At 40.7% G+C, this 21,230-nt stretch overlaps 1 protein-coding gene across 28 annotated transcripts in view; it reads left to right on the top strand.

Moving 5' to 3' along the window:
- Window positions 1-21,230, top strand: part of FOXP1 (forkhead box P1) — a 627,940-nt gene that overhangs the window by 434,395 nt on the left and 172,315 nt on the right. For 21 of the 28 annotated variants that reach the window (XM_059879649.1, XM_059879647.1, XM_059879650.1 and 18 more), the window contains one exon: window positions 8,892-8,975. The exons of 4 other annotated variants lie outside the window; for them this stretch is intronic. In XM_059879649.1, the coding sequence (XP_059735632.1) occupies window positions 8,892-8,975 (84 nt within the window). Of the gene's footprint in view, window positions 1-8,891; window positions 8,976-20,312; window positions 20,401-21,230 lie in introns of those variants that run through there. 3 more of the 28 variants (XM_024982697.2, XM_024982695.2, XM_024982694.2) reach the window with 1 other exon arrangement.

The raw sequence follows: 21,230 nt of genomic DNA on the forward strand, positions 1-21,230 counted from the left end.
GCCAGCGTCCCCTGGATCATTGAAAAAGCAAGAGAGTTCCAGAAAAACATCTATTTCTGCTTTATTCACTATGCCAAAGCCTTTGACTGTGTGGATCACAATAAACTGTGGAAAATTCTAAAAGAGATGGGAATACCAGACCACCTGACTGCCTCTTGAGAAACCTATATGCAGGTCAGGAAGCAACAGTTAGAACCGGACATGGAACAACAGACTGGTTCCAAATAGGAAAAGAGTACGTCAAGGCTGTATATTGTCACCCTGCTTATTTAACTTCTATGCAGAGTACATCATGAGAAACGCTGGGCTGGAGGAAGCACAAGCTGGAATCAAGATTGCCAGGAGAAATATCAGTAACCTCAGATATGCAGATGACGCCACCCTTATGACAGAAAGTGAAGAGGAACTAAAAAGCCTCTTGATGAAAGTGAAAGAGGAGAGTAAAGAAGTTGGCTTAAAGCTCAATAGCCTAATCAAGGGAATGCTAATTTATCATATCCACAGGTCCTCCCCATACCCACTGGAAGGCCATAGTAACAAGGAGACATCTTAGTATTCTGTCACCACAGACACTAACACAGATGCTTGTCATTAAGCTTCATGGAGGGAAAGACAGGAGGAGGCAGGAGTGACTGAACTCTGGGATTGCTATGGTGCAGGGGAGTGTGTGTAGAACAGGAGACAGCAGAGAAGCAGTATTTAGGAGCTCATGGGCATGGCAGCCCTGCAGTCGGAGGCTGCCTCTGCTGTTTCCTAGGCATGAGGTTGTAAAAAGGTTATTTGGTATCTCTGTGCCTGAGTTTCCCTGTCTGTAAACTGCAGGTGATGATCCTTCCTAGCATTTTGTGATGGCACATGAAATAATCAGCTTGCAGTAGAGTATGGCACGTAGTGAGTACTTGTCAAAGGTGTTAGTGGGTTTGGTGTCTCCTATTTGAAGATTACAAGGACATAGAGACAGAAAGGGGGAGTTATTTTTTTTCTGTGGGGTTGCTGGAATCATGGGCCTTCGAGGTGGCATTTGTGAGTTCATACTTTGTGTGTGACATGTGGATCTGAGTTGAGGAATTGAGTTATGGTTTGTTGGGAGGCCTACTGCTCACCTGTGGAAAGAGAGTCAGGGTGATGTAGTGGAAATAAGAATATCCTTAGAAGTTCTGGGACCAGTTTTGCCAATAATTCTCTTCTTGGGCTACCACCCGCTTCTTTGGACCTCAAGTTCCTTGTCTGTAACAAAGGTCCTTGGGAGAAGGTAGGTTCTGGGATTGGCAGGCTCTCTAAGGTGCCTGCTAGGTTTAAATATCATAGTTCTGTTGGCTGGTTCTCTGTACAGGGATGACCCCAAAGTAAATAAGGCTATTTCTTTAGCTCTGTCCAAAAAATAAGACTGTGTAGGCATGCCACCCCTACTGGAGATGTACTAATGGGAATTTATTTAGCTGGGCTGCTGGACTTTCCACCTGTGTCTTTCTCCCGAGTGCATTGGTGGCTGTGCCCACTTCCCTTAAAATTGTCCTTTGTGGTTACTTTTATAGGCTGCTTAATGTAAAGTGAAAGAAGACAAACTTTAGTGACCTTCTAGGTCTTTGGGTGAGTGGACAGCGATGAGCAGAATTCAGAAACTCCTTGGCCTGTTTCCTGTACACACAGTCTTTCCTCCACCAACCTTGTTCCCATATTGAACTAAGTAACCTGCCTATGATATTCTCAATCCTGATGCATGTACTAGTCATTGTCATTTTAATTTCTGTTGGTTGGAGTGAGGGTCTTGACAAAAGAAAATCAGTAAAATACAGCATTGCAATATCTACTCATAGCATGTATTTTTCAGGGGCTTAGATATATGAATTAATCCCACAAACAAAGTTGTGCCTTAAACAGTCGAACTCCCATTTGATAGTTGAGAAGACTGAGACTCAAATAAGTTCAATAACTTCTCCAGTGGTACAGAGTGACAGATGATCGAGCAGGGATTTGAACACACATGGATCTGCCAAAGTTTGTGCTTTTATCCAGCAAGGTGAACAGCTGGAACATTGTCAGTGGTTTTAAGCCCTGGAGCCTGCCCTTGACCCCCATCATGCCTGCCTCATCTCTCCTCAGTATAGCACACAGTTCAGAATCCAGGAGAACTTCCAAAAAGCTGAGGTTGGAAAGATGGAAGCAATGTAACTAGCTTCAAAAGACTGTATCTCAGGAAATACAAAAGGAGAAACAAGGATCTCTGTTGGTGTCAGCCACACCACCATGCCGGGTTCTCAAGGTTGAGCTAAAGGAAAACTCTGTTACAAATGATACATCTGATCTGCTTGTGGTAAAGACTCATAACTAGAAAATAAGCATGTGACAGTTCTTTGTTTGAGTGTAAACCTAACTCATTAATTTAAATTACGGTGCTTTTGGAACAAAAAGGGGAAACTATAATAATAATAGCAAGTAATGGTCCCTTTAGAAAATGTAACAAGACATTAGAAATTTTGTGCTTTGGGAAGTTGGAGGATGTACTTATAGTTAAGGATTAATTTTCACTTAGAGAGATCAAAAAGGTCTCGATGACTAAGATATGTATCGAGTTTCAGGTTGGTTGTATTTTTTTTTCCTCTTGCCAGACTGTCTGAAACTTATCTCAAGTATCATGGTAAAAAGAGAAGTGGCGGGTAGACACAAAAATGTAATAGATATATTTTGGGGATAGAATATGAACTGCTTTTCTAAATGCATATCAAAAGGAGAATTTATTCCAGTTGAGTAGGTTTAATGATATAATTTTACCACATTAAATCATAATTGCTCTTTAAAAGATAATAGAAATGCATGTGTTGCCACTGACTGCCTGGCTGTCCCCTTCCATCCCAAAGCATCCTCCCCAGTACCTGTTGATGTCACCTTGGCTGACACCACAGCCTGTCTGTGGCTTTCCTTTGAAAATTTGGGGGAGGGGAAGGAAGGAACAATAGTCTGAGAAATAAGAGTCTGCATCAAATATTTGCCATGGTTTTGCCAAAATCATTTCCTGGTTTTAAGCTGGCAAGCTGAGGCTTAGATACAAATAGATGGCACCTCTGACTATCTGGAACTTCATTTCTTAAAGTTAGATCATGTATCAAGATGATTGGGATACCTGAATTAGTTAGGGACTATGTAATTTCCAGTGTTATGGATGTTGATAATCATTTAAGTAAATAGTCATGATTGCTTTTGTGGCTAAGTGATTTCGAATCTCATTGTATTCCCTTCTCCCCACATGCGCGTGCACACACACACACACACACACACACACACACACACACACACAAGGAAGGAAAGAAATGATTGCATATTTGGGTAAAAACAGAATGAGAATCCCAATCACACTTCTAGATTTAACAAAACCTGATTTTATATCATGAACTGAATTCATTGATTCAGTGGAGACATAGCTCATCTATGAATTTACCACCTAAACTTGAAAGTATGAACTTCCCTGTCTCTTTTTTAAAATCACACTCTAAATAATGCTCAGCTTATCTGACTGATAAAAAGCATAATGTAGTTTTCAAAAACATTTTATTATCTTTTAAAAATATAATACTTGCTACCTAAAAGGAATATATCACATTTCATTGAATCTAAGACCTTTATGTTATATACTGGTAATAATATAAAAGTGAAGCAAAGTCAGTTAATCCACAGTCCTTTCTTACCTCATCTCTTTAAGAGGCATCCCAATATTGGTGATGTTAAAGGAAAAGAAAACCAGTACACCTTATAAGCTCTTAAATACTTTATTCAATGTGCTTGATAAGTTATAAAGCATAATATAGCAAACATTCCTGAATATCCTCACACCCAATCATTCAAGACCCGTAACTTGCATTTCTTACCACAGCTCATGCACATAGGGGACCCTTCTCTTAAATTTTGCGCTCGTTATTGCTTTGCTTTTCAAACATGCTTATGCTCTTTTTCCTGTTCACCTGTAAATACGTCAAGAGTAGAGGCCATCTCTGTTCTCGGCCACCGTTACCTTTAGTGTCTGACATAGAACCTGGCCCAGTGGATATTAACTCTCATTGACCAGGTGTGTGACTGTCGGAGGCATACCCACAGTGACTGTAGCTTACAAGGTATCGTTTAGACACCACTGCCTGTAGGAAATCTCTGACAGCCTAACTGTCTGTCTGGCTGGACACAAGCTTGCCTCCCTTTTGAACTGTCTCAGCAACTTTTCTTCATTACCAAAGCTGTACATATATTCCTTTCTCCTTTCAGTTCTAGCTCTTTCTCCATCCCTGCCTTCCTGCCAGGTTGGCTTAGGTGGAATTCCTATTGTTGTGGTTTGGTGCCTGACATAATAATAAAAGGTAGCATAGATGAAATAATATCTGGCACTTTACATCTTTTCTCACCAAAATGACCTAAAAGAAGGTCAGCACCATGACTGTTCCCATTTCACAGATGAGGAATCTGAGACTTGTGAACATAAGCAATAAACATCTGTCAAATGAAGGAAGACAATGCTGTATCTACATTATTCTTCCTGAACATTCTTCATTTTTTCTCTAGAGCTCAAGCCTTTATGCCGATCCTTGGGCATATTATTCAGAAATAAATGGGAAAATTAAATGAAGTACATACAAGTTTTCTGAGTGTGGTTAGCAACTTTTTTATTGTTTGAGACATCTGTATTTTCTTTCATATTATTTACCTAATTTTCTATTGGACTTGACTTATTCCCTTATTGGTTTATAGAGATTCTTATGTACCATAATATTTAGACCTTTTTTCCTAAGTTAACTATGATATGCACGTATTTACCCAATGTTTCTGTGATACAATTTGGAATGCTGTTTTAGCCATATTCAATTTTAATATACTTTTATTTTTTAGTGGTTTAGTTACAAATTCTGAGCTTTTTGTTATTATGCTCAGAAATGCATTCCTGCCTCTGAGGTGACAAGAAAATTTCCAATTTTAAAAAATATTAAATAATAAATTCAGGTATTAATTTTTAAAAATATCTATTGTCTGTATACACCACAAAGTTGTCAGGAATCTGAAGGTGGCATCTAAAATTGTCTTTTAATATACTTTGCCTTTCACATGTACAAGGATATTTCAAAATAAAAAATACATAAAATGAAAAATAAATTCATACATGACTAGGATCATAAAAGACACTCCCTACCTTGGTGCACAATCACTTATTCATTCAGTTATTGACTCATCCTGTTTATTTAGCCCCTGTGGTATACAGAGATGATTTAGACTAGAAAATACTCCTGTTAAATGCAGTGGGGATTCCAGCAGTGTGAACTGATGCATCTTTTCAAAGGATCCCTCAGGCTGCAGTACGGAGGAGAGATTTTTAGGGGGCAAAGAGGGAAGTAAGGAGATACAGGTAGGGCAGTGATACCCACCTGTAGCAAACCCAGAATTTGGTCAGAAGAAGCAAGATTTAAAGCTGACTTCTGCGAATTAGGGCCAGAGCACCATTGCTGTTGCAGAGATGCTGGCCAATTCAGGCGCCCAGATGAAATACTACTTTGAACCTGGAACAGAGTGGGACTTTGTGTGCGGGACCATTCACAGCAAAGCTGGACAGGTGGCAGCCCTGCTCACTTGGCGCCAGCAAGTGGAGCGGGCTCATGGATGATGGATGGCTTTACATTGTTCTGAACACAGTGCAGAGTGGGGGCGGCGGGGGGATGACCCCTGGGGAGCTCAGAGAAGTCTCTGGGCTTTTCTTACACATTGTCTTCCCCTTAGTATCCAGCCAAGGTATTAACTCTGTGTTCCAGCCACGTTTCCACCTAGAAATCTCACTATTGCTCCATATACTCTTGTCCATGGTCCTGGTATTTATATTTTTGCACATTTTAACCTGAAAGTCTGTGCACTTTTGGTGAAAATGAGACAATTAAAATAGCTTGCAAAGCATAGTGAGGGTTTTTTCTTTTTAAAGGTAGAAAGAATGTGACGACATGCAATTTATTACTATGCTCCTCCCTTTCTTGAAGGTCCATGGACATTTTCTGCTCAATCAGTGTTTTATTTTTTTGCACCTCATTTTATAACTGATTCTTCCCCTTGACTTCCCAGTCTCGGGAGACAACAGTATTTCTCTTAAAAACCCAGAGGGTGAATGGGTCCTCTGTGTGTGTTGGTTTGCCAAGACAATTCTCATGAAAAGGACTAGAATTGCTAAGCCATTTTTTAATATAAGGAGGTCTGTGTTTGGGCATTGAAATTAATTTCCCTTATCTCACCATACAAATAGCCACCCTGGCTTTTTTGATTTATTATCTAGGATGGTTCAGCAGCACTAAAATCAGAGGACGGGAAGACATCACCTTTACGTGGCATCATTAGTCACAGTATTCAAAGCATCACCCTGAGTGGGGTGCTTTGCACGGGCTCCTGCCATGCCATGGGAACACCCCGTTTTTGTCCTGTGTGCCAGAGACTTTGGGCCCGGTCATGAATTCCAGGCTACATTTTTTTAATTCTTAATAAGTTACCCCCACCATAAAATCCTTCTTGTCTTTCCTCCCTAACATACTGTAAAGGAGCTTTCTAGATTACACATATAATCCCTGACTAGAGACAAAGTACTGACTTGGAGGGAAAAAAAATACTATTTTTATTTACTTTTTAGATTTTTTTAACATATTGGAATATAGTTGATTTGCAATGTTAGTTTCAGGTGTACAGCAAAGTGCAATTAAATTCTATGTATATCTTATTATGCATATATCTATATCTTTTTCAGATGCTTTTCCCATATAGATTATTACAGAGTACTGATACAGTTCCTGTGCTGTACAGTAGGTCCTTGTTGATTATCTACTTTATATATAATAGTGTGTATAAGTTAATCCCAACATCTTAATTTATCCCTCCCTCTCACCTTTTCCCTTTGGTAGCCATATATTTGTTTTCTAAGTCTATTTTTCAAATAAGTTCATTTGTATTGTATTTTAGATTCCACATATAAGTGATATCATATGATACTTGTCTTTCTGTGACTTCATTTGGTATCATAATCTCTAGGTTCATCTATGTTGCCGCAAATGACACTGTTTCATCATTTTTCATGGCTGAGCAACATTCCATTGTATAAATGTACCACATCTTCTTTATCCATTCATTTGTTGGTGGACATTTAGGTTGCTTTCAAGTCTTGGCTGTTGTACATAGTGCTTCAGTGGACATTGGAGTGAGTAAAAGAAGCTTATCTCAAAAGATTGTATGCTTTATGATTCCATTTATATGACGTTCCTGAAAAGGCAGAACTACAGTGATGGGGAAATAGACGAGCGGTGACTGAGGGTTAGGGACGGTGGGAGGGTGTGAATATGAATGGAAGTACAAGGAAGTTTGGAGGGTTATGGAGCTATTCTGTATCCTGATCCTGGTAGAGTGTATGAATGTATACCTGTGTTAGAATTCATGGTGCTGTACACCTCCCACACCCCAGGAGTCAGTTTCACTATTTGGTAACTTAGAAACCTGAACCCCAGCTTCTGCATATGACCTGCAAGTGGCAGCATCTGTCTCACTTCAGCTGCTTCTGGCCTCCTGGCCCCTCCTGTCAGGTCCTGTTCACTCCAGGTCACTTGTGTCCTCTCTGCCCGGGAATCTCTCCCACCTCACCTGGGTGCTGGGCATCCTCTGCTGCTCCGGTGTGGGGACCCAGCACTTGCTCTGGATGAGTCTCCTCTGCACACCTGCCCCTGGCTCTTTGTAGGGGCTGCCCTACCCCCTCAGGGTGACTTCAGGAGAGTGATTTTATTGTTTACTCCCCAGCCCTCGTAGGAAGGTGACAAGTAAGGCAGTGAGGATGAGAGGGAAGTCAGTGCCCTGCACTCACCGGCGAAGATCAGCCTTTATTTTTGTTTTACTTGTGTCTTTTTTCCTGGCTGCACTGGCCTCTGACCCCCTGGCTGAAATTCCTTACCTCCTTTTGCTCTTTCAGCAGGGGAATCCTCTTTTCTGGCTTTGCCCAAACTACTTGTTGAAAAGCAATAAATCATGGTTTTAAAGACCTTGATAGTCTCTTTTTTTTCCCTTTGAGCAAAATTATGTGGCAAAATCATGACTGCAGAGGGGTTTTCTCACCTTTTTCCTCAGCGATTAGATGGGTTTTATAGTGTACCATGAAAAGGCGTTAGTGGTAAAATCCTTATTATGGATATATTGTTGCATATTAGGTTGGCCAAAAAGTTCATTCAGGGTTTTCGATAACATCTTACAGAAAACCCAGAGTAAACTTTTTAGCCAACCCAGTATTTCCTGAGCCCCATCTTCCAAATTTTTCCAAATTCCCTTGGGGAAAGAACAGACTTTTGCAGGGGGGGAGAAAAGTAGCTTCTATTCTGGAATCCATAGCAATAGTAATAATAATAACACAACAGTATTTCTATGGTGCTTACTGTAGGTGCCAGACACGTCCTAAGAAGCAGTTTATATATTATTTCACTTACTCCTCATGGCAGCCCTAGAAGGTAGTAGTGTCATAACTTCCCTTTCATATGCGTGAAAACCACAGCACAGCCCAGGTGGTTACATCAGGGTGGGGGGAAGCTGGGATTTGAACCCAGCCTCCACCTTCCAGATGACTGTGGAACAGATGGAAGAAGGAAGATGGGAGACCTGGTCTTCCTCCCCAGAACCCCAGGCTGACCTCTCTTTCCTTCTCTCCTGGAAGGTATCTCCACCCCTTTGCATGGTCTGAAAGATGCTCCAGAATGGTTTGGGATGCTCCTTTTCATCCAAAGATGATTCCATATTTGTCTCTTGATCAGTATTAACACAGGTCATTGGAATAATTGGAAAAGTGAGCTAAAAATCAAAAAGACTCATGAAAGCAGTACCAAACTCACATCATATCTTGAATTGTGCTTTTACAGCTTTCAAAGTCCTCAACTCTGTGTTCTTCAAAGACGCCGGTCATCATTGCCCATTCTCATCATCTGTTTTTACAGGAGCAAAAGGTGAGGCCCACAGAGAAGTGAGTGGCTTGTCCTAGTTCACCACATTGGTCCTTTTAGGACTGGAAAGCAAGCTCAGTTTTTCCTTTCTTTTCCCCTTCTCCCATCCTCTCTTCCATTTAAGTTCTTATTCTTTGAATAAGAGAAACTGTTCCATTTACTTAAGATACAGGCAATGTAGTTTCATCTTTTTTTCTACATATAATGATTTTCTTTTGCTGTATAAATTCATTACCATGAACGTAGCAACTTAAGACATCCATCTGTTGCTCTCAGTTTTGTAGACCACAGGTCCAGACATAGAGCTGCTGGCTTCTGTGCTCAGAGCATTAGGGGGTTCAATGTGTCAGAGGGGTTACCCAGACTGAGTTCTTGTCTGGAGGCTCTGGAGAATAATCTACTTCTTAGCTCTGTCAGGTTTTTGGTAAAATTCAGTTCATTGGGGTTGTAGGACTGAGATCCTCATTTCCTTGCTATCAGTCAGCCAGGGGCCACTCTTGACTTCTAAAGGCTACCCACAGTTCCATGTGATCGCCTCTGACAGCATTGGTACATCACATCTTTCTTGACTCTTAAATGTTGAACTTTCTCTGTTTCTGATCCCTAAATCCTAATATAAACTGCAAAATATGAAGTCCATATGATTCTTTCAGGTCTGCTCAAATTATCTCCCTCTCCTAAGGTCAGCTGATTTTGGGCTGTAATTACAGCTGCAAAACCCTTCAGATTAATACCTTGATAGTGTTTGCTTGAATATCTGAAACAAAGGGTAGGGATGTGGAAGTTCATCTTAGAATTCTGCCTATCACCAACACATTACAGCGTTAAAAAGAGGTAAAGACAGGAAGAAGGGCTAACTCTAATCTCTATTTTTCAGTAGTAATTACATAAATTCCTTTTTGCCTTTTGCCAATCTGATGCATTTTGTATTTATTAGGCCATTTGATTAAAAGCATGTTCATAATCTGTGCAAGCTTTTTGTGTTAAAAGAATTGAAAAATAGATGAGGTAGGCATAATATTTTTGAACAACGCAATGAACTGTTACTATTTGACAAGTTTTTAGCATTGTTTTAGCATTTTTTAGCATTGTTTCAACCTGTTCTTTTTTTCTCAGCCTCTGTGGTCCACCTCCTTGACCTTTCTCCCTCCGCTCTTTGGCTGTCTTGTCTACTTGTCTACTTGCAGGTCTCACCTTAAATATCACCTCCTCATGGACAAATTTCTTGATGGCCTTACCTAGTAGGTTAAGAATGACAAGTATGTGAAATTGTTTTATTCAGGCTTCCTTTGTAATGACTCTCTAATTACTTCCGGGTTTGTGGATTGCCAATATCTTATCTGTTTCTCATAGACTGTAAACCTTGCAAGGGGAACCTTCATAGGCCTCGTGCCCAGACTGTGCTAGTTCAGAGGAAGCATCAAAAATGATGTGTAAATGAAAGGTTTTATAGAAAAGGTAACTGTAACATTGGTTTAGAAAAGTTGCTAGAGTAGTGAACCAAGTTAATCATGAGCTCACTGCTAAAGCATTTGTTGTTTGAAAAGCACCCAAATGACTGTCATAAAGATCTTGCAAGAGGGGAGATTCTGAAGAATGGTGGTGCCAAAGAGGAACAGTTTCCGTATTGTCCTTTGAAATAGGCAGCTCCACTGGACAGGAGGTGAGTGAGGTGTCTGCAGATCACAAACCACCTGATGTTTGGAGCACCAGTTCCTGCTAAGTTTTAATGCCTGAAGCCAGAGGCCTCTTTCCTCCCGGCTTACCTTTGAACAGCTCCCTTCTCTGATTGTCTCCTAAGCTTCACCTTCACCTCCAAGCAGTCCTCTACCCACTTGACCTTGGGCAAGTTAGCCTCCTTGAGCCCTATTTTTCCTTCTCTGGAAAATGAGTACAATAATTCGCACCTTGAAAGGTCATTGGAAGGACAGAAGGGCAGTGAATGCAAACGCTTGACTCACATTGAGATTAATAAATGTTATTTCCATTATTAGACTCAGCATATCTGACATGGAATTGAAGTGCTCATCTTAACAACTGATTTTTTGGAAGTTGTTATAAAAGAAAGGGTTATAGTAGATTGTAGGGTCATTAGAGAAATAGTCTTCTTATTTGATTTTTATCATCATTTACTAACTAAAGACTACCTAGATTGAAATCAATGTTTTTGTACAACAAAGGAAGCCTGAATAAAACAATTTCACATACTTGTCATTCTTAACCTACTAGGTAAGGCCATCAAGAAATTTGTCCATGAGGAGGTGATATTTAAGGTGAGACCTGCAAGTAGACAAGTAGACAAGACAGCCAAAGAGCGGAGGGAGAAAGGTCAAGGAGGTGGACCACAGAGGCTGAGAAAAAAATTTTATGTACAACTATCCTAAGCACAATTTATATACTTTTTTCCCCCCTCTTGATGATTCAGAAGTCACTCCAGAGCCTTTGTAGTCCTGTGGGTTTTTATTATGAACTCCAGTTAGCATTTTATTATAGCCCTTTAGAAGTACTAGTCACTAGCAAGTTCTGAAAATCAACTTGTGTCTGTATGTTCACCTCTTGTCATTCCTTAATATATGATTAAAAAAAATATCATGTGTTGCGCTAAACACAGACTGGCTTCCTCTGCCCAAGGCCTTCCCAGTTGCTCCTCTTTTTGGTGGAGAGGACTCTCCCACTCCAGCTTATTACTGGGCAGTGATAGAGCTAGAGCAGTAGTATCCTTGGAGCCTAGGAAGTGCGGTTAGTGGGCCTTCAAAGAACTCATTTGCCATAAAGTACCAGAATCAGTCAAGCTCTTCTCACATTTCCGAGGAGACTATTTTAGGGAGCAACAAGAGCAGAATAGATCAATTTACATTTCTGCTGCTTCTACCACTGTAAAAGCACTTATTTGATGAATTCTCAGGGCTGGTTAGACAGTCTCAGCAAATACAGTGATGGGAGCATAGAGCCAGCGTCTGTTTTGTTTATTATGGGGATCGTTTCTACACTCAAAGCTGCATTCCTATCTTTTCATTTATTTTGCCTGCCTTTTAATTCCCTGAGTGTGATTTAGAGGAGTCCATGCGTCGTGTTGTCGCAGTGGTGTTGGAAGTGTGTATTTCTGATTTAATTCCTGCAGTGTGAACTCAGAACAGAGGGCCGGGAGACTCCTGTGCCCCAAATTAGCTGGGAGAACTTGGACAATCAGCTCAACATCTCTATGTAGGCCCCAATTTCCTCTCCTGTAAAATGGGACTGTTCACTTCTTATCAGGGGGTATAATATAATAAAAGGAAATGTGAAAAAAAAAATTTAAACACCATGTACCTTTCATTTTTATTTTTAATCTGAAATTAACATGCAAAATCAGGATGCTGCCATTTTCAAAGTTGTTAGCCTGCATTCATCATATTTCTAGGTGAAGTATCTGAAAGTGATTATAGGTAATAAATATCTTTTTTTAAAAAACTTATTGCAGAGGCAGTTTTTCCACTGTTAATGAGGGTAATTTGACTTGGTTGAAGGATTGCAGTTCTTAAGAATTAATGCAGTAATCCAATTCAAAGATTTAAAGAGATCTAAGATTTTTCACAGGTCGCGTGCTAGTGAATGTGCTGCTCTCACATAGCAGCTAATGGACTTGAACGCCAGTCTGTCATTTACTGTTCCCTCCCCAAGAGCAGCTATGCCCTTGGTGGTGAGTCTACTCTCCAGCATTGCAGGTTATTTAGAAGTGTGGTGCATTTGTAACACTTGTGAGAGATAGTATCCTATTCCTCTCAGTCCCTAATTACTATAAAAACTGGGGTTATCTTTCTTAATTACACGTTTGAATCCTAATCTGCTAAGGTCTGAAGAATATCAGACTCAGAGGAGCTGCCTTCTCGCCTCTTTTTTTTCAGAGAAAGGCCTTGTATTTTGTTTTGTGTTTTTCAGTGTATTCTTAAAAGCTAATTCCTGTATCATTGTATTTGTACCTATAGGTTAATTCATGTGAAGACAAAGGTTACCATGCATGGTATTCATAACTTTCCATTTTTGATAATGAGGTACTAAGAACAGCTAACAATATTTTGTAAAGCCTTATTTGTAAAGCATGGTAGAAATGCTCTTCTTTCCCAATTCCATTATGTTTCCTAAATTTGAAAAAATCCCATTTTGAAGCAATTAGAAGTCTGTTCTTCTCTTTCCACGTGTGTATGTACTCAGGAACCTTTGTCCCTTAATTAGGAAAAGAACTAGAGCTCATTAATTGTGGTTCCAAGTGATGTCTGCTCGATTGTTGGGGCACTGATACACTACAAAGAAAGATCTAGTCTAGATCTGAGAGGTACCAGCATTTCTGAGAACCAGTAAAAGATAAATGGGCAGCAGAGGGTCCTTGTATGGTCGACCTCACATCCTGGCCTGTCCTTGAGGGCCTGGCTAGCTGCTCATCAGTTTTAAAGCCACAGAAATGTATGTACTCACAGAAGTGGGGAAAGGGGGAAGGTGCAACTTAGGTAGAAATATAGAACTTTGCCTCCGTTTAAAACCTATGATCTTTAAAAAAAAAAAAAGGAAAAAAGAAGTCAAGAATCTCTTTCCGATTTTTTGATACTTAGAGGACCTCCTCTAGATGCCTGTAGATGTTATTGAAAGTGAATGAATTGCTGGCAAACATGATAGAAGACAGATATCCTAATGTTTTCCAGGCTGATTTTCATTGCTGGCATGAGCACAGGCGGCATTGCAAGAGTTTTGAAAGCTAAAACTCCCAAACTGAATTGGCAAATCCTTAGGCCCGCATCTTTGTCATCAAAAGAGAGCCCTAATTTCCACGACAAGAACAGACACTTCCCCAGCCTCCAAAACAGTTAATGCATCTACATGTTCCCAGAAATATGAGTAGTACAAACGGTAGATGCTTCTCACTCGTCAAGATCTGGGTTCCAGAAACAGGGAGGTGAGCAACTTGAGTGGAAACTCTCTGACCACGTAGATGATGTTGTCCTGTGGGTTGGCTGGCCTGGCGAGGGAAGGCTGAAATGAAGGATGAGAAGAAGAAAGCCAAATGTCAGTTTGGAAACCATACAATGGAAATATGCACCTAATTTGAGGGACAGTTGCTTCTCTTCCAGAAGATTCTGTCCAATCAGATGGCTACCATCCCTGCCAGAGGATAAACTGCCTTTACCCTTTCATGTTGATGGAGACATTATTAGCAAAAGGGAACACTTCATAAAGGTGGCAGAGATCTGGCAAGTAAAGGCGTGATACCATTTCCCCTGTGCTGATAATGGTGTGGATCAGAAACAGTGAATGTGGAAACAGATATTTCCCTGAAATGTTCTACCATTTAAAGAGACATGTCCAGCTAGCAGACATGTCTCTCTATATTTTTACATAATATAATACATATTTTATATAATATAATTTATATATGTATATTTCTCCATCAGTAATCTTTTTTACTTTGTATTTCTCAGAGAAAGAAAATTCGATTTTAAAATGTAAAAACCTGTTCTTCAATTGACGATGCAAAAATCTCATTGCAGTATTTATTCCAAACCTGCTCTCATAATGTTCAGTCAAGGAGAAAACAGCAAAAAACAGTTGTTGATGGACTTAGCACAGAACTGGATTAAATAAGCATTAGTCTACTGAAGCTGATTACAGGAATATGAAAATGCAGTATCTTAATGGTACATATTTTTATGTGGCAGCTCAGTTGCCTTTCATTTTGCAGCTAATATGTCTATTCTTATGAGTCATTTACTTCTTTAATTACCTTTTGCAGGCAAGGCACCATGGTATATTAATGTGAATGATTTTTACTGCCAGTTTATCATACAATGCCCCAGAAGTTGAAAGGCGTAATTGACTTGGAAGAACAGCTCATGAAGGAAACAATATTTAGTTGACAGTTTTCCTTGTACTCTCTGTTGACGTTTATGAGTTTACACTATGCTAAAGGAGTAATAAACACAATTTTCTTTCAATAACAGGAAAGGGTAGCTTCTCAAATACATTTGTGGAAAAATACATTTGTTCATTTCTTGAATAATATGGAAATAACACATTTCCAGTGATAAGACCTCTCAGATTGCCAATTGAATTAAACCTTTGAAGGTGCATTTATAACCTGTCTCAGAGCATTAGGAGATATTAGGGTTCATGTGATTGAATCGATTTAATGAATATTTAAATTATAGACAGATTTGGATAAATCATATTTAAATCTGGGTGTTAGAGGAAGACTATTTGACATCATCCTCCCAATTTCTAGAGGGAAGTAAAGTGGGAAGGGAGCTGGGGAACTGTCTGGAGGAAGATTTTCTTTCGCCTAAAGCGAAGGGAAGTCTGACATTACATTTTAGGGGAAAGAAAAGGGGGCCCATCAGTACAACTCCTTATAAGGTCTGGGCTTTGAATGGTTAAACTCAAGACCTGGGTGGATTGCTGCTGTTCTGGGGTCTGGAATGGTGCCTTGAGTTGATGGGGGCAGTGAGCAAGTGCTCTTGTTTTTGACCATCATTTCCAATGTTCCCTGGGCCCTCCACTGGCTCGCTGGCTTTGGGTAGGCCCTGGTTTGGCACATCGGTTTCGAGGGAGTTAAACTTTTCACAGTTTTCTGGATTGTTTGCAGTTCAGTCCTGTGCAGCATAATGAAAGTTTTCTAGCCATCTGTTGTTAAGCTGGCGGAGAGCAAGGCCAGTATATCCAAACAAAGTTCTGGCCTGCTGTAAACGGAACCTGTCGGTTTAGCATAGCTTTCCTGACCCCTCCAGCGAACGGGGCAGCCCTTGGTACCAGGCACTCACTGCATGGAGCTTTCAAAAGGGAACTATTTTCGGGGTGGGGGGTGAGGGCCTGTTTACTTTTTCCCTCCATGTTCCTCTCACTGGCTTGGACTAGTTTATACTTAATCTTTAAATGGATAAATGGTTCCTTGTGCCCCCTCCTTTTTTGGAGAAGGAAGAATTTGGTCTTAATAGGAGAGTGTACCTTTTAGAACAAGGTGTGAGTGTCTACAGTGTGTGCGTCAGGCACCAGCAATTTAAAAGTGTTCTACCCAGTAGTTCTGTTTCACCATTTTGTCTTGCAGGATTTGGGGACAAACAGTCCAGGTGATACAAGCTCCTATATTTATTACTTAGCTTATATAACTAAAAGTGTTTCATAACTTTAAAAGGACTCCCACCCTCCCCTTTCTTGCACATTTTATATTTATTATTAGAAGTTTAGTACACAGCATAACTTAGAGAATAGCCATTTGAATGTGCTCCTAGCTCTGTGGGGTGTTCCCTATCCTCGGTTCTTATTTACAAGGTATATTATGTATGTATGGCTTTTAATTGCCCAGCTTAGCCTTAGAATCGTACCACTGTTTTGTGCTATTCTGTAACACGTTTAATTCTTACTTCCTGTTTCACAGTTTGCTTGGCTCTATATGAAACATTCCTGCACATTCAGATCCTTGATGTACATATATGTCTGTCTCAACACCTGTCTAAACCTACCCCGAACTTCTGTGGGTTTCCTTTTGTTAATGACACCTCATAGGTGCTGTTGTATTTTTATCTTGGTCTTGCTGCAGTGTATTTCCTGTCCAGCATTGGTTACATTTGTGCTCTGTTAAGAGAGGGCTCTGGGGAGCCATTGTCAAACCTCTGTATCCATCTCAGTTGATTAAAATATCCAGGGAGAATGGCCACTGTCACTGAATAACTGTGTCAGCCACTCCCCTGGCTGCCTTAGCCCCTCCGGATGAGAAGCAGACCACAGCCCCACATAGTAGTTACAAAGAAAAAAGGTACCGAAAGGATGCACGTTTGTCTAAAGGACCAACAGGAGGGGGTTTGGAGTCAACTTTAACTGCGGTCCAGGAATGTACATGGGTCAGGGATACCATAAATGGCGGTGGGGGGCAGAGGGACAGCCGAAGAACCAAAGGGATAAAATAGGAGATACAAGGCTTCTCCTTTAAGGGACCAAGAGTTTTGCAAGAGCGAAAAATATTCAATTTAAAATTTAAATGAATGCACTTACTTGGAAATACCATACAGTCATAATCTGTTTGTAAGGTGACTGACATATAAAGTGCTTTTTTGTTTTAAGGTAAAAAAAAAAAAAAAATCGTATTCGGGGTAGAGTTTCGGGTGTAAATGTCAGGTGCAACGTAACGTGTGTTCAAGAGTCAAGCAAATAACCTTGGCATTTAGGGCACTGCCTTTTAGAACATGAAATTGTTTTTTGTTGTGTGTTCTTTTCTTTTTTTTCAAAGGAGGACTACATTAAGGGGTCACCTATTAGCTGTGTTTTTGCTGTCTTAAACTCAGCCCTTCTGTCTATTAAAATCAAACCACTGTGTAAACATTCCAGTGTTGTTCTTGGTCTCTACAATGGCCACGGGGATCAGGTTTCACCTGCCTGCACATCTTCAAGCAATTAGAGCAATTAGCGTGAAGCCATTTCACATTCAAGGATTCAAGGTCTATGGTGACATTCAAGTCCAGGAGAAGTCTGAAAGGGAGAGAGAGGAAGCGGCCCAGAGCATGGCTACTCTTCCATGGCCCTAAGCAGACAATTTCTCTTTTAAAAATGGTAACTCTTTAATGATATTGTTATGAGGTTTTTAAAGGACAGATCAAAAGTTGTTTATATCAAAAAACCCCAACAGTCATTTAATTATACTAATGAAGGTCTTTATACATGGCAGATTTTTTAAAAAGACTTTTAATGGTCGTGAGAAATGAAGTGTTCCTGTTCCTTGCATCACCATGGGGGTGACAGCATTCTTTGCAGAGCAAAGATGCATTTTATAATATATAAAGGAATTTGCATTGCACTTTACATGGTAAACCTCCCAGTTTGGGGTAAAGGGAACCATTATAGCTACGTCAAATATTTAGTTGACAGACTTTTGGTGAGTAAGTATTAAAAGCAACTTTATTTTTTTTACACACTTGGAGAAGAATAGTGGCAACTTTCATATATGGAACTTGTACAGTTTAAAGACAAATGACCAACTGAGCTCATCAGACAGCTGTGTAAGCGTGACCGAAGGTGCCTTTTAACAAAATCAGCTCAGAATCTGGGAGGGTTTTTGTTGTGTTTGTTTGTTTTGTTTGTTTTTCGAATGTGTAGCTTAGTTACCCAGGAATCTTGTTTGCATGAGGCAAACCCTAAACTGATTACAGCTTTTTAAATTGGCTAGTAGATTTTTAAGTCCACATTGCACTGTTGGGTTATTATGCAGAGATGAGAGGAGGGGCTAATTTTCAAAATCCATGGGTGCTGCAGAAAAGATCTGGCTCTGTACTCCCTGGAGGTGTTTGCAATCAGGAGTAAGCGCAGGCTAAATTATAATCTGGAATTCTGTTGCCCTTTAACCTGATGCTGCCTGTTCACATTCAGTGTTTGTTAACAAACAGCTCTAAGCACAAAATTGTTGGGAGAATTACTTTTTCATTATACGCACTGACTTTAATTAGAATAAGCGGCTTATTTTTAAAAGAAATAATTGTGTGCCTCTAAGAAAGTTCTTGCCATAATTCCTTTATGAAATTGCCTTAGTTGACTTCAAAGCGAGTAGGTGTTGAACAGTTCTCTATCCATCACCCTGAACACATCTATCTGTGTGACGGAGTCTGGAGCATTCCTATTCATTCGGTAATGAGCCATTTTTAGGTAACCGGACTGCTTAGAGGTCTCTCACAGGGCTCAAAGCACTAGAGCTCTTCTGTTGAGGGCTGGCTTTCCTGGCGCCCAGGCTATGTGCCTTTTGAAACTGCATTACAGATCAGATGCAGATGATGCTAATACCATGCAGCATGCTGGACACTGAGCACGGTGAAGGTCTGTTTCCCTTGCCCCTTGGAAATGGATTGCTAGGAAGTCATTTGCAGCGTTTGTAACTAGACTGGCTGAGTTAAACAGGAACATTTGAATTGGACACTCCACCCCTTCTAAAAGTGGAGAGGCAGGCATCTAAGAGCTGCAGGGCTCAGAAGGGAGGTAAGGCAGTAAACCAGATCCCCCCCCCCCATCTTTTTTTTCCTCCTAGCCTTATCCTCTGTTTCTCTGATCTGCCTTTTGAACTGTTTTTGTGGCTGATCAGTTCCACCTAATATGCCTCTTGATTTCTGCTATTGTAATACTCAGGCGACATGCTGTTCTCTTGGTTTTTATAAGCTTTAGATGCTTCTGCCTGTCATATTCTGGCGGTTTATCTTCAGCGTCTGGATTTGCTTTCAGACTTGAATGTCTATCAAGCTGCCGTTGCTTTGAATGTGAGATCAAAAGAAGATGAATTCCAGTAAAAAATTTCCTTCTATGAAGAAAAGATTGGGGCCTATGTAAACATCCCACTGACAGTTCCCAGTGAGTTATTTTCGCCGAGTATTAGCACCTGGATGACAGACAGTCCAGCATTCCACGCTCAGTAACGAATCAGTTGCTTCCATGGCAGAGGAACATTGCCACACCAGCAGTGCATTTTTAGAAGGGATCCTTTTTCTTCCTCTTCCCCCTCCCCCTTGTCTTTCCCTTCTTTTTTTTTTTTCTTTCTTTGAATATGGCTGTTCAACTCTTCATCCTATTTTTCAAGCTGACTTCTCTGCCTTCAGCAGTTTACTTTTCTTCACAATATCTGTCAAGTTACTCGGGTGACGGAAGACAGGACTTTGATAATTAGTTTGGGGAGGGTTCCAGAGTGTTCATGTAGACAAACCAGGCATCTGGAGATAAACAGGTAGTTGGGTTGATTGCAGAGAAAAGGAAAAGCAGCAAAAGCAAGCTCAAGGGCATGTCCCTGGAATGCAGGCGATGTGTTCTTTAAAAATACGTGTGACAAAATCCTCTAAAGTCTGCAGAATCTGAATTTTCTTTCTTCCTTTTTTCTTCCCCCCCTTTGAAGCATCCTGCCTATGTTAATGTCATCACAAAAATATCTCATGAGCAGGTTTTCCAGAACCCGTGTCGCTGTGTGTTCGTCTGGGTGAATGAGCTGTGTTTGGCTAGGGCTTGGACTAGCCAGGGCGCAATTCTGATGCTCTGTCCATGCTTGCAGACCTGGAGTGATTTAGATACAGTGTAGCCTGAATAGCTTTCTTTAAGTGCTAAATGCAACTTTGAAAATTACCTGCAAGCTCCAACTGATCTTTCAACTTTGAAAGTGAAGAATTACTTGAGGAATTCTTGCGGTTTCTTTGTCATTTAGTGAGAGCCCGGGCAGCTACTGTGGAGGCAAGCGTCCCTGAGGTTGCCTACAAAGGGCAATGTTCCAGTGTGTTTTCTCCTCGAGTGTACTTCAGCCGCACAGGACTTCCTGTTTATTCAAACATCTTTTTTACCACTCGGCAACCCCCGCTTCACAGAAACAGCCAGAACCATCGACAGCAAGAAGACGGAAATCCAGAGGCAGACAGTGCGAGCTCTCTCGGTCAAAGTCTTCATTTTCTCTGTAAGTGTCCAGAGGAAAAGGAAAGGAAAGGAAAAAAAGAAAAAAAAAGGAACATTTTGCTGGGTGAAACTTTTAAAAGTAGGGATCCACTCCTGCACGGACATTCTCTGAAGGGCAAAATTAGATGATCCAACTTGTTTACTGTTCTTCCCCCCCACCACCCTCCCACCCCCATCAAAGCCGTTTTTCTTTTTAGAGCCTTGAGAGGACCGCTTCTTTCTAACTCCTTAGTGATTCAGTCTTGCTTTCAAATGTGTCTTCGGGTAGTCTCAGCTAAGTCAGCAGCCGCGGGTTGTCAGGACCGGTTTAGGGGCTTGAACGGAGATGAGAACCTTTCTCTGCTTATTTGTGATGGTGTTTTGTGTCGCCTTCTTTTCCTTCCTGTTATCACCAGGAGTCGGGGGGTGTGGGGACGGTGCCTTGGTAATTCTGCGTCTGCCGGCTTGTCCTCGATGCATGCGTTGTGACCCCGTCGTCGTTTGTGCATCGGTCTTGATAATATTTGTACCAATTTCATGCCAATAAAAGTCAGACTGCTGAAACAAGCACGGTCATTATCTCATTCATATTACTATTGTTTAAACGGAGTGAACTGCGAAAAGGAAAGAGAAAGCCCGCCTCACTTTCTGAGATGGTTGTTAACTTTGATGTGGGAAGGGTCTTTTCAGAATGCTCATCGTGGATAATTAGGATGGCAGGGAGAGCCCTCGGACCAGGGCTGCTGCTTCTCTCTGTGCCCAAGAGCCATGTGGTTGCTCCTGGGTCCTTTCTCTTGAAATGACTTTTTCGACACATGGCTTGTCAGTTTTTTAAATAAGGTTCCACCTTTT

The sequence above is a fragment of the Bos taurus genome, chromosome 22, assembly GCF_002263795.3.
Source record: "Bos taurus isolate L1 Dominette 01449 registration number 42190680 breed Hereford chromosome 22, ARS-UCD2.0, whole genome shotgun sequence".
Classification (NCBI taxonomy): Eukaryota; Metazoa; Chordata; class Mammalia; order Artiodactyla; family Bovidae; genus Bos; species Bos taurus.